Below are 13,248 nucleotides of genomic sequence, written 5' to 3'. Positions count from 1 at the left end.
GATACTATAAAATATATGTAGTAAAATATAAGAAATGTTCAGTTCAGTCGCTCAGTTGTGTCTGACTCTTTGTGACCCCATGAATTGCAGCACACCAGTCCTCCCTGTCCATCACCAACTCCTGGAGTTCACTCAGAACTCACGTCCATCGAGTCGGTGATGCCATCCAACCATCTCATCCTCTGTCGTCCCCTTCTCCTCCTGCCGCCAATCCCTCCCAGCATCAGAGTCTTCCAATGAGTCAACTCTTTGCATGAGGTGGCCAAAGTACTGGAGTTTCAGCTTTAGCATCATTCCTTCCAAAGAACACCCAGGACTGATCTCCTTTAGAATGGATTGGTTGGATCTCCTTGCAGTCCAAGGGACTCTCAAGAGTCTTCTCCAACACCACAGTTCAGAAAGCATCAATTCTTTGGTGCTCAGCTTTCTTCACAGTCCAACTCTCACATCCATACATGACTACTGGAAAAACCATAGCCTTGACTAAATGGACCTTTGTTGGCACAGTAATGTCTCTGCTTTTTTATATGCTATCTGCTGCTGCTGCTGCTGCTAAGTCGCTTCAGTCGTGTCCAACTCTGTGCGACCCCATAGACAGAAGCCCACCAGGCTCTCCCGTCCTTGGGATTCTCCAGGTAAAAACACTGGAGTGGGTTGCCATTTCCTTCTCCAATGCATGAAAGTGAAAAGTGAAAGGGAAGTCGCTCAGTCATGTCTGATTCTTAGCGACCCCATGGACTACAGCCTACCAGGCTCCTCCATCCATGGGATTTTCCAAGCAAGAGTACTGGAGTGGGGTGCCATTGCCTTCTCTGAATATGCTATCCAGGTTGGTCATAACTTTCCTTCCAAGGAGTAAGCATCTTTTAATTTCATGGCTGCAATCACCATCTGCAGTGATTTTGGAGCCCCAAAAAATAAAGTCTGACATTGTTTCCACTGTTTCCCCATCTATTTCCTGTGAAATGATGGGACCGGATGCCATGATCTTCGTTTTCTGAATGCTGAGTGTTAAGCCAACTTTTTCACTCTCCTCTTTCACTTTCATCAAAGAGGCTTTTTAGTTCCTCTTCACTTTCTGCCATAAGGGTAGTGTCATCTGCATATCTGAGGTTATTGATATTTCTCCTGGCAATCTTGATCCCAGCTTGTGCTTCTTCCAGCCCAGCGTTTCTCATGATGTACTCTGCATAGAAGTTAAATAAGCAGGGTGACAATATACAGCCTTGATGTACTCCTTTTCCTATTTGGAACTAGTCTGTTGTTCCATGTCCAGTTCTAACTGTTGCTTCCCGACCTGCATATAGGTTTCTCAAGAGGCAGGTCAGGTGGTCTGGTATTCCCATCTCTTTCAGAATTTTCCACAGTTAATTGTGATCCACACAGTCAAAGCCTTTGGCATAGTCATTAGTGAATTATAAATAACAGTAATTTTCAGGGATTAATTCGTCCTTTAACTCATTTTTAACTCCTAGCCTTTAAAATGGTGTTCATTTCACTAAACATTGTAGAATGGAACAGATTATAATTAGATAATTTCTGAAGAGAACTAATTTAGTGAGTTGGTCTCCAAACAATAAAGGAAGTTATCTTGAGATTTTTAATTGCTGTATTTGGAATGTCTGAAAAATATCAATAAGGTGTGTCCTTTAATTTTGTATTATTGTAACTTTTAGGATTATTGTTCTGTATTCACCTAGTTATTGGGAGCATTTTAAAATATTAAAATTTCAGAAAGATTAAGGGTTTTTCATGTCTCTGTAATAATAATAATAATAATAAATATCTTATGCCATCTTATGCCATCTTAAAGTGTCCATCTCTGTAGTTTTTGTGTTAGGCAATAAGAACCTGGAGTTTATAACCTAGTTTATGAAGGGAATATGTAGCAGTGATGGGTTGCTAGGAAAGTCTCTGAGCTAGTTAAACAACGTGTCATGAATTATTCTGATCCTCTTTATTGCTCAGTTCTAGTGAATTAATTGAAAATGATGCTCATTTTTAGATTTTTCAAAACTTAAATGAAAAGTATAGGTATACTATTTTCAGTAATTAAAAAAGCAAGAAATAAGTATGAATGTATGAAATGTTTAAAACAACCTGATGTTTGACAACAGTGAAATGAATCCTCAGCAAATTATGATATATTTATGTGATTTAGTATAGTTTGAAGGTTTGGATATGGTGTAACAAATACTATATTATAGATTGGAAATCATAGGTCTCTCTTTTATAAAATTAGCAGAAAATAGGCACAGCTTTACATATTTCTTTCATGTGTTTTTACACTGTTTTTGCTTTTCAAAATTAAACTTAGAAGAGAGCCTGTTTAAGATGATTCAAACTGGAATTAATTTTGATGCTTGGGTGTATTAGAAAATGGAAGCTAGACCTTCTAATGGGAGTTGTAAAACATAGTCATGGATTCAGTGTTTATATATGTAAATATATGTTTTTTATATTTTCCTTTTCTGAGTCTTTTCCATTATAAGTATTATAAGATACTGAATATAATTCCTTGTTCTATATTGTAAATCATTGTTTATTTTGTATATTGTATATATCTATTAATTCCATACACCTAATTTATCCCCACTTCCACTTTGGTAATCATAAGCTTGTTTTCTGTGTCTGTGTGAACCTGTTTCTATTTTGTAAATAAATTCATTCATATTATTTTTTTAGATTCTACTTATAAGTGATATCATAGAATATTTGTCTTTCTCTGACTTTACTTAGTATGGTGATCTCAAAGTCCATCCATGATGCTGCAAATGAGAAAATGTTTTTCTTTTTTATGGCTGAGTAATATTCTTTTATATACATACACATGCATACATATATGTATATATACTACATCTTATTTATCCATTCATCTGTTGATGGACCCTTAGGTGCTCTCATGTCTTAGCTGTTATAAGTAGTGCTGCTATGAACATTGGGGTACATGTATCTTTTTGAATTAAGAGTTTTAGTATTTTAAGGACTCGCCGTACTGTTTTGCATAGTGGCTGCACCAATTTACATTCCCACCAATGGTATAGAAGTGTTCTCTTTTCTCCACACCCTCTCCAGCATATATTATTTGTAGACCTTTTGATGATGTCCCCTCTGATAGGTGTGAGGTGTCAGACAGGTACCTCATTGTAGTTTTGATTTGCATTACTCTAATAATTAGCAGTGTTGAGCATGTCTCATGTCCCTGTTGGCCATCCATGTATCTTCTTTGAAAAACTGGCAGTTTCTGCCCATTTTGGATTGGTTGTTTGTCTTTTTGATATTGAACTGTATGAACTGTTCATGTATTTTGGAAATTAAGCCCTTGTCACATTGTTTGCAAATATTAATATTTTCTCTTAGTCCGAAGGTTGTCTTTTCATTTGTTTATGGTTTCCTTTGCTGTGCAAAAGATTGTTTGATTAGGTCCCATATGTTTATTTTTGCTTTTATGTCTATAGTGAGTGTTGTTTGGAAAGCTGGACTACCACGTGTACATCAATGAAGTTAAAACACTCCCTCACACCATAAACAAAAAGAAACCCAGAATGGGTTAAAGACTGTCTATGGAATTCTCCAGGCAAGACTACTGGACTGGGTTGCCTTTTCCTTCTCCAGGGAATCTTCCCGACCCAGGGATTGAACCTAGGTCTCCTGCATTGCAGGCAGATTATTTACTGTTTGAACCACCAGGGAAGCCCCTAAATATAAGACATGACACCATAAAACTCCTAGAAGAGAACATAGGTAGAATGTTCTCTGACATAAATCGTACTATTTTTTAAAGTCTTAATTTTTCCCTCTGGCCATCTGATGTTTTAATTTTTAATGTAACTCTTTAGCTATTTTTGGTTCTCAAATTTTAATTTTTTGTCCCTGAAATTCTAATAAGGTGAAAAAACTTTAAAACTTATAAGCATTCTGAAACCTTGCCTATCACAAGAGCATTCAGTCAGATTGTTGTATCTTGTCTATAAGACTCTTCAAGATTTGAAAGTATTAGCATCATGAAGGCCCAGAGTATGTTTGTTTTTTTCTTTTTTTTTTTTTTTTTTTTTGCATTTAAGTCACTGTGCTTTTCTTTCTTGTCTTTTCATTTAGCTGGAATGCTTGCCAACTCCTCTGCGACCTTCTGAGGCTGAGACCCTGAGGAACCCAGCTGGAGAATGCCGTCTGAACGCTTCCTCAGGTGGGCACTGTAGGATACGTCTTGGCTTGGGGTGGTGAGCCTTGTGTGACTTGAAATCCTCCTACTGCAATGTCTAGGACCGAGCACAGGGAAGGCACTCAACAAGTATTGAAGGAATTAAAGCAAACCAGTCTGCGAGTGTGTGTGAATTTAGTTTGGTAGCACAAGGGCTAACCACTAAGATGTAATTACTGCCCAAACTTAGATGTGTTTAATGGTTAAGTATTTCAAAGAATACTTTTTTATCCTTTTTATCTTTTCTTTATTTAGGATGCTAACCTCCCTCAAACTAACAGTATACATCCATAAAGATATATGATGTAATAAATAATCAGAAAACTACATATACATGACTATTGTCCCTTTTAAAGCAATCATTTGACATGTAGTTAGTATAAAAATATTAATGAGATGTTTTTGCATTGTTTTATTTCATACTGTGTCTTTGACATCCAGTGTACATTTTCTGCTTAGAGCCCATCTCAATTTGGACTGCGCACGTTTTACTCAGTAGCCACATGTAGCTAGTGGCTATTATATTGTACAGAGCAGGTTTAAGGAGTTCCCCAGAGGAAAGGGTATTGGGGTTGCCTTGCCGAAGACAGGTCACCCTCTACTCTCACTTGTAAATTTCAAGGTGGCAATATTGCTTCCATGGAAGACCTTTCCGAATTGTAGAATGACCTTCGAACCTGTATACCCTCGGAAAATGTGGCTCCTGTCTTATGTTTTGTTTGTTTGTTTGTTTAGTATTTTAGGAAGCTTTAGGAATATGTTTTTCCTTCCTTCTTCATCCATTCCTCTGTCGATGGATGTTTAGATTGCTTCCATGTTTTGGCTGTTGTAATCTGTGCGGCAGTGAACATTGGGGTGCGTGTATCCTTTCTGATCATGTTTTTTCCCAGATATATGCCCAGGAGTGGGATTGCAGGGACATATGGTAGCTCTGTTTTTAGTTTTTTAAGGAACCTTCCATACTGTGCTCTATAGTGTTCTGTACCAGTTTATATTCACACCAGCAATTTAGAAGGGTTCCCTTTTCTCCACACCCTCTCCAGTATTTTTTGTTTGTGGATTTTTTTTTTATGATAGTCATTCTGGCTAGTGTGAGGTGATATCTCATTGTAGTTTTGATTTGCATTTCTCTGATAATTAGCAGTAGTGAACATCATTTCATGTGCCTGTTGGCCATCTGTATGTGTTCTTTGAAGAAGTATCTATTTAGGTCTTCTCTCTGACGTCATTTTTGGTTGGCACCAGGCTTGGAGGTGCTATTGGCATCTAGTGAGTAGAGGCCAGGGATCCTTCTAAACATCTTACAGTGCGCAGGATAATGCCCATAGCAAAAAACGTCAGGATGTCAGTTTCACTGGGGTTGAGAAACCCTGCTCTAGATCTGGCATCCAACCAATATAGCACATGGAAGGAGATCATGGTATCGGTCTGCCACCACTAAGCAAAGTGTTATTTCTGGCTACCACGATCCATATGGATTCTTCTCCAAATTATTTATTACTTTAAATTCGCCATCTCTGACACTGTGATCCCACTGCCATCTATCCTCCATAGCACCATCATCTCTGCGATGGACTTTCCGTCTCTGCTGCAACACAGACCTTCCTTTCCCCCCTTTCTAACTTTCCTGTGCCCTGTGGAGCTGTTGCACCGGGTCTTGTTTGTGCTCCGCTGTGTCATCTCCCTCACCCTTTGAAGCTTTGAGCACCTCCTGCCTTCACTGGGCCCTGTCTTTGTCTGGGGCACCACTTGTTCTGTAGCGCTCTCAAGTGGTGGCCTTATTTTCTCAGTTCTCATGTACTTTATCGATGAGTAAAGAGCTTGTTGTCAACCTGGGGCATAGTTTTGCTTCTCAGTCTTTACTCCTTATGTTGGTTGTCTGAGAAAATGCCAACAAAGACGGGCTCTTCTGAAGGTGGTGCTCGTCAACTCTTGCCTCCTCTCCTCCTCCCCACGTCAGCAGGGTGACTTCCTCTCATTCACTGTGCGCTTGGCGTTGGGCCGACAGTCTCCTCTTCACCACAAACCCTTTACTCCTTCCCGGTGCCTCCGTATTCACAGGGAGGATCTGTGTGACTCGATGGCCTTGGATCTTCTACCTGCGTGTAGCCTTCTCCCTCACCGAGCCACCTACTCCCGTGGTCACGCCATGGATCTTACATCCCCAGAAGTTGCTCAGTTTCTGAAACCACTGCATCCGCCTTTTTATTCCTACCAGGACCTTCTCTCCTTCTAGCTTCCTGATTTACCTACCCTCACCATGGTGGTACTTTGACCTCATTGCAGCGTCTCATTTAGTGGCCGGGCCACTCCACCAAATCCATCAATATTTTCCTACTCTCATTTCCCTTCTTAACCAGTTTAGAATCTATTGCTCTTTTAAATCCTTAATTTCTCTTGCTCTCTGCATTTGCCTGACAAAACCCCAACCCAGATGATCCCAAATATCTGTGTTTTCATGCCTGCATTGTCCAGTGGAGCTTGGTTCTACTGAATGTTTAGATTCAGCAAGCAAAAAAATAAAATGCCCTAGGTTTTAATGCATGTTTCTGCTTCATTTATTTCTTCCCTCCTGCTACTCAAAAAGGAGTCCTTTCTCAAAACTGAGCCCAGCCCTGCTTCTGTGTTTTGAATCCTGTCTTTCTTATCTTCTCGGCAGCTTTTGACGGTTGTCTCTCATGTGTGTTCTGGAGACATAGCTGTGCTTCTGTCATTCTCTCCATCCAGATGATTTTTGCACCTCTAGCCAAGACCTCTTTCTGAGCTTCAGATCCTGCTCTAGGCCTGTGCTTGTCCTCAGGGTTCCAGCCGTGAGTATTCTATAGACTCGGTGTCAGGGCCTTGCTCCCTCCTGCCACAGGATCAGAGCACTTGCTGTTCCTCTGCCTGTAAAACTCTGCTCTCCCCTTTGCCATGGTAACTTGTTCTCATCCTTCAGCCTACAGCTCCAGCATTACTTCATCAGAGAGGCTAGCTTATTTGATTAAAGTTTAACTACCTCACAAAACTGAGGGTTCTGTGAAGGCTGCTAAAGTGTTCATCATCTTATCTCCAGAACCTGGTATAATACCTGGCACAAGATAGTAAATGTTTGTGTGAATAAAGGAAGGAAGGAATGAAACAAGATTGTCCATTTATAAATACATTCCTTTCTGCATAGTCTTCATTATTTCTTGGTCATTTACTAAGCATATTGCATCTTCTTTGCTTATTATTTTGACCCTTACTATTGTTAGCATTAATTTAGAAGTATTTACAAATTGTAAAGTGTTCTATTAAAAATAAATTTAAGTTCCATGGTGTTTTTTTTTTTTTTTAACAGCCTGTCCACTTCCCAGGTGGTGCTAATGGTAAAGAATCTGCCTGCCAGTGCAAGATATATAGAGACATGGGTTCTATCCTTGGGTCGGGAAGATACCCTGGAGAAGGAAATGGCAGCCCACTCCAGTATTCATGGGATTCTGGGAAATCCCATGGACAGAAGAGGCTGGCAGGTTACAGTCAATGGGGTCTCAAAGAGTCCGACATGACTAAGCAACTAAGCTCCACTTAAATAAATAGGGTTCTTTTAATATTAATGTATTTAATTTGTATTAAAATAGTTTGACTGTAGAATGGAAGTGATTAGGGCACAGTTTATCAATAGACTGAACTGAGATAATCATGCATAATCCTAGTTCTGTTAGGTTTTTCTTGCCCAGTCCTTTTCTTTTTGGTGTAATCTGTTTAGGAAACGAGGATCTCTACAGTACTTGACTATTTGATATACAAGTATGCAACACCTTATTGGTAACCTCACTTGAAAACTACTTGCATATATTTTGTGTATCTAAATGCTAAGTAAACATTGATATGGAAACTGACTTGAATTTTTAAATTTGAATTTCAGATATTTAAAAACCAGATAACCATTCTGGAATTTATATATTATAAACTGAGTGACCTCAGTCAAAATTTATGCTATAAAAATGAGACTCAGAGATTTCTGTGATCAAAAATGTTCACTGTGAGCTTGAAGTGTGGTTTGTGATAATGCAGTGCTTCCCTGTGAGTGAGCTGTACCATGTTATGAACTTCGTGCTCTGCATTTGATTTTTTAATTTTTATCATCAATTTCAGAATGAAAGTTAAAGATTTAAAGTCATGAATAGTTCTGTTCCTTGAGATCTCATTTATTTATCTCCCTGTTACTGGATGCTACATTTGACCAATCAGATGGTTGCTCCCTGGCATCACTAAAAAGCAATTTCTTGCTCAGGGAGTCTGGGGCTTCCTGTGTTGTACCTGAGAGGGGTAGGGCCCTGTGAGAATCAAGAACAGCCAGACTCATCAGCAGCCTGATGGGGTGTCTGAAACCCTTATACAGTTCATGTGGAAAGACATGAGGAGCATATCCCCAGGGAACTTGTAGACTGTCCTGTAAAACCTTAGCATGAAGTATATATATCATTTAATCTTTTCAAACAGGCATATTTTTTTAAAGTTAAAGGAAACTAGTAAAAAGGATTTTAACAAAATATTTTATTTAACCCAATGTACCCTAGATGTTGTCATTTTGACATGTAATCAGTATAAAAATATTGAGATATTTTTGCATTCTTTTATTTAATTCTATATCTTTGACATCCAGTGTACATTTTCCATTTAGAGCCCATCTCAACTTGGACTGCCCACGTTTTACTCAGTAGCCACATGTGGCTAGTGCTGTTATATTGGACAGTGCAGGTTTAAGGAGTTCCTCAGAGAAAAGGGTACTGTGGTTGCCTTGCCAAAGCCAGGTCACAGGTCACCCTCTGCACTCACTTGTGAATTTCAAGGTGGCAATATTGCTTCCATGGAAGACCTTTCCCAATTTTAGGATAACCTTCAAACCTATATACCCTTGGAAAATGTGGCTTCTGTCTTATGTTTTGTTTGCTTGTTTGTTTAGTATTTTAGGAAGTTTTAGGAATATGTTTTTCCTTCCTTGTTTCCCAAGGAATGGCAGGGCACTGCTCTAAGTTGGTAGTTTGCTAATTTGCAGAAGTTTGATGCCAAGGAAGCCATTTGCGGGCATATGTCTGCTCCCCACCCTAGTTCACAGATGGTGCATAACAGTCTTTGAGTCACCTCCTCCCTGGTTTATGAGTATTGGCTTTATCCTATGGACCTATGGCCTTGCAGCTGTGTTCCGTGGCTGCGTGTGCCTTCACACTTAAAGAGTTGAGGTCTTTTGCAGATTTACATCTTGAGAGTTGAGTGGGAAGTTCCTTTCAGAATACAGTACAATGACTTGTTGATTAATAGGCCTTTATTTCTTGCCAAATGTTGGAGTATTTGTTTGTGCTTTTAAGGATTCCTAACATATTGGTTCCAAAACATTTGGTATCTTGTGCCAAGTGTTGCCTTAAATATTTAGCATGCTGTTTTCTTTAAGCTTGAATATTTCAAGCCCAGCTGAATGATCCTGTGAAATTGTGCAGCATCCCAATTGTTTCAGAGCTGAGCCCTTAATTCTTGGCCAAATTTCAGTTTACAGCTACTCTTTCCCTGGCAAGATTTATTCTCTGTCAATGGATATCTGAAATGCAAACACTGATTCAGTCTTAATAATAAGGATGTGAATTGTGGCTCTGTATTTGGAAAAATGAGTAAGGAAACATTATAAGGCAATTATTTTAATATATTCTCCTGTTCCACTACAAATGAAATTTCAAAATACATTTATTTGGCATTTAAGGTATATTAAAAGGGAGAAAAGTTATGAGAGTTTCACATAAATGTTCTAAGATTATCATAATTAAAATCTATTTTCTCTCTCCAAACTTAATCATTGCAAAGATAAATGTTTTTGAAGCATGATTTCAGACATTTCTTATCACTATCTCATGTTATTATGCTAATGTGTATTATTTTTCAAAGATACTTTGATTTTGAGATTATGCACAATCTAAATATATAATTAATGTGGACTTTGTGATTTTTTTCCCCCTCTAGCATAGATTTTTGAGATCTTAGATGATCATTTTTTGCCTTTGTTTCAGGTTTTTTTGTTTGTTTGTTTTATTTTTTAAGCAGGAGGACAAATGGCATTATTATATTCATGGTAATAGATTCTCAAAATACCTGCTCTTGGGCCATCAGGTTTCTTATCTGTGAAAGACATATTATTACCTGCCTCATAGTGTTGTTATGAAGATTAAATGAATTAATAATGTAAATCACTAAGAATAATTCATGGAACATAGTAGGACTTTGTGTTTGTGAAATGTATAAAAATGTCATCCTTTTAGGAAAGATTTTTCAAAGACTGTCTTAAAGCTTATTTAGCTGATATAATACTTCTATTACTACTCTGCCCCTTCATTTCTTTGAGCCATGCTAATTAACTCCATTCTAGCCTTTGCATAGCAATATGTAGAAGAGTTATTTATGCTTCCGAGCATGATTTTCAGTTACTGACTTTAAAAGTCTGCCTATAGCTAGAGATGCTAGATGAATATTTGATGACAGTAACCATTTCAAAACGCACTGCTGTATTTCAGCTGAAAATAATCCTCCCACCTTCCCACGAGAACTTACTATATCATCACCTCCTGTCAAATTTTTTTTCTTTCAGTAGTTCTGACATTTCTGAGGCTCCCCAGTCAAAAATGTCCAATAAAGCTTATTGGCAGCACTCTGGCGTTTTATGGGAAGCATTTGGTTTCCTTTAAGATAGTGATTTATGCCGAACTGTAATTTATCAGCCAGCTGGCACCACAGCCCTGTCAGATAAACCAGCCATGCAGGGTAGACTGGTGGTGATGCCTTGGTTCCCCTGAGCGGCTCTTTCACATTCAGAGGAAGGAACTGGACACAGGAGTTGTCAGATTGGGAGAGACAATCTCACCCATTCCTATGGCATCTTTACTCGACTTCAAGAAGAGTCCACAGGCCAGAAATAGAGCTTAATAGTTCCTGTTCTCAACTCCTCTTAGTCCAATGCCGATTCTGAGATTCCTAGAGCGCCATGGAAATTTTCATGTATCTAAGCTGGAATTGTTTATAACTATCTACAAATTCAGTTTGCATTTGGTGTTTATTAGCATCACTTCATACTCTTTTAGGAAGATGTGAGGTTTCATCCAGGAGTTTTGAAAGGACATGCAATGAATATTTTAGGTTAGGGTTGGAAGTGAAGAGGAAAGCTTCACAATGAATAAGTTGAGCAGTTGCGCAAAATAGAGCAGAAAATAGATGGCATTGTCGTTCGTAAGTCTAGTACAGTGACCACACATAGCTACTGGAGGCTAATAATACAGATGCAGTTCGCTTTCAGCCTTAAAGTTTTTCCTTACAATGGCATTTATTTTGATGTACTCTTGGTGATGCATAATTTCCCAAGTTTAATAATAAGCTGCTACGGTTTAATTAATGCCCTTTTACATGAAGTGGTCACAGGCAGCCCTTTTTTACCCTACCCAACATTTGCTCGGTTTCATCTTATTTATTAATGGAGTATTGTGTCTTGTGAGGAGACATGGTGACTTCCTGTATCTCTGGTGAGTCATATAGGTCCCGTGGATTTAGTGCTGGCTCAGTGCATGCCAGAGATAAGGTTCTGAGCTTGTGCTAACCTCACACAGGTGTTACAAAGCTAGAAAAGGAACCAGAGACTAGGAAGGGGGTCCCAGAGTGGGAGGAGTCACATGCATATGTACATACATGTCCAGAGATGTGTGCCCAGAGGTACACATGCTGAGGAGACAGAGGTCCAGAAGCAGAGGTTTACAGGCCTGCAGATATGGGCCAATACACAGACACGGATGGACACACAACAAACACAAATTCTGAAAGAGAGGGATAGTAGGAAAGGAAGAATTGCTGTGGGGGTGAGGAAAAGAGAGAACTAGAGACAAAGAAAGCAAGACGCCGGTGGAGCAAGAGATGGGGGGGCTAGGATGGCCACACTGTAACAGGCACTGGAATCCACATTCCCTGAGTTGCTATGAGGGAGAGTGTGGGGGTGGCCGGGCTGCTGAGAGGAAGAACATTAACTTGCTCCCCCTCCCTACAGTATTCAAGAAATGTTGACAGGCCAGAGGCTCTGCCACTCGGAATCTCATAACGATAGCGTCCTGGCAGCGCTGAATCAGCAGAGAAGTGACGGCATCCTCTGCGACGTCACCCTGATTGCGGAGGAGCAGAAATTCCATGCTCACAAGGCCGTCCTAGCAGCCTGCAGTGACTACTTCCGGGTAAGTCAAGGAGTTTGTTATTTGTTTCTCTTAGGATATTATGCAAATAAACGGAGGATGACAGTTTTCCTGAACTGTCACATAGTCATCAGCCAATTAGGTAATTAGTCCTCAGAGTTGTGAATGTTGGGGGGCTTTCCTGGTCAGGCTGAGATTGGGATGCTGTTGGGATCCTCCTTTGCCGGGGACCAGCCCCGGCTGATCCAGGGTATTCGAAGGAGAGACGGCATAGGCGAGGATCAGGATACAATAGCTTCAATTAGATATTAATTAAAGATATAAAGAGTAATAGAATAAGGATAGCTCAGTAGGAAAATTCAGTGGAGAAAAGAGGCTGAGTAGCTTGGTTTACGTGGGAGACCAATAAAACTTCAAGACAAGAAGCTTGCACCACTTTCGTAGGCCGCAGGCGTCCTTCCGTTCTCCCGAAGGAGAGGAGACACTGAGGCCTCCCCGGTCGGATCTTAGAAGCCCAGGCATAATTAGTAAGCATGGTGGGTTCTGCGCTCCAGATGGAGACTCAGCCAGAGTGAGAGAGAGAGCGACATGGGGAGACCAGTATTTTGAGAAACTGATCCCCATTCTTTATTTTCCAGAGTCTGTTTTTATACACTAAGATGTTATACAAAAGTCACGTGGGGACAGCAGTCCTGACTTTTATTAAAGTCAGGTGCTTCACACAAATGTATACAGAGGTCTTAGGGGTGTTACATCATCTTCTGGCCAGGGGGGCCTGCTGACAATTTACGACCCTCTCCTTGTGACAGCGGTCAGTCAATCAGGACACTTATTTCTCCAGGGCTGATTATTCTCAAAACAGACGCCACC

At 39.7% G+C, this 13,248-nt stretch overlaps 1 protein-coding gene across 6 annotated transcripts in view; it reads left to right on the top strand.

Moving 5' to 3' along the window:
* KLHL32 (kelch like family member 32) overlaps positions 1 to 13,248 on the top strand; it is a 221,254-nt gene that overhangs the window by 34,153 nt on the left and 173,853 nt on the right. For 5 of the 6 annotated variants that reach the window (XM_070796050.1, XM_070796051.1, XM_070796048.1 and 2 more), the window contains 2 exons: positions 4,099 to 4,186; positions 12,240 to 12,420. In XM_070796050.1, the coding sequence (XP_070652151.1) occupies positions 4,164 to 4,186; positions 12,240 to 12,420 (204 nt within the window). In that variant the 5' untranslated portion in view covers positions 4,099 to 4,163. Of the gene's footprint in view, positions 1 to 4,098; positions 4,187 to 12,239; positions 12,421 to 13,248 lie in introns of those variants that run through there. The other variant, XM_070796052.1, reaches the window with a different exon arrangement.

Source organism: Bos indicus, chromosome 9 (genome assembly GCF_029378745.1).
Source record: "Bos indicus isolate NIAB-ARS_2022 breed Sahiwal x Tharparkar chromosome 9, NIAB-ARS_B.indTharparkar_mat_pri_1.0, whole genome shotgun sequence".
Classification (NCBI taxonomy): Eukaryota; Metazoa; Chordata; class Mammalia; order Artiodactyla; family Bovidae; genus Bos; species Bos indicus.
Note: the sequence above shows the minus strand (reverse complement) of the source record. Positions and strands in the feature narration are given on the sequence as shown.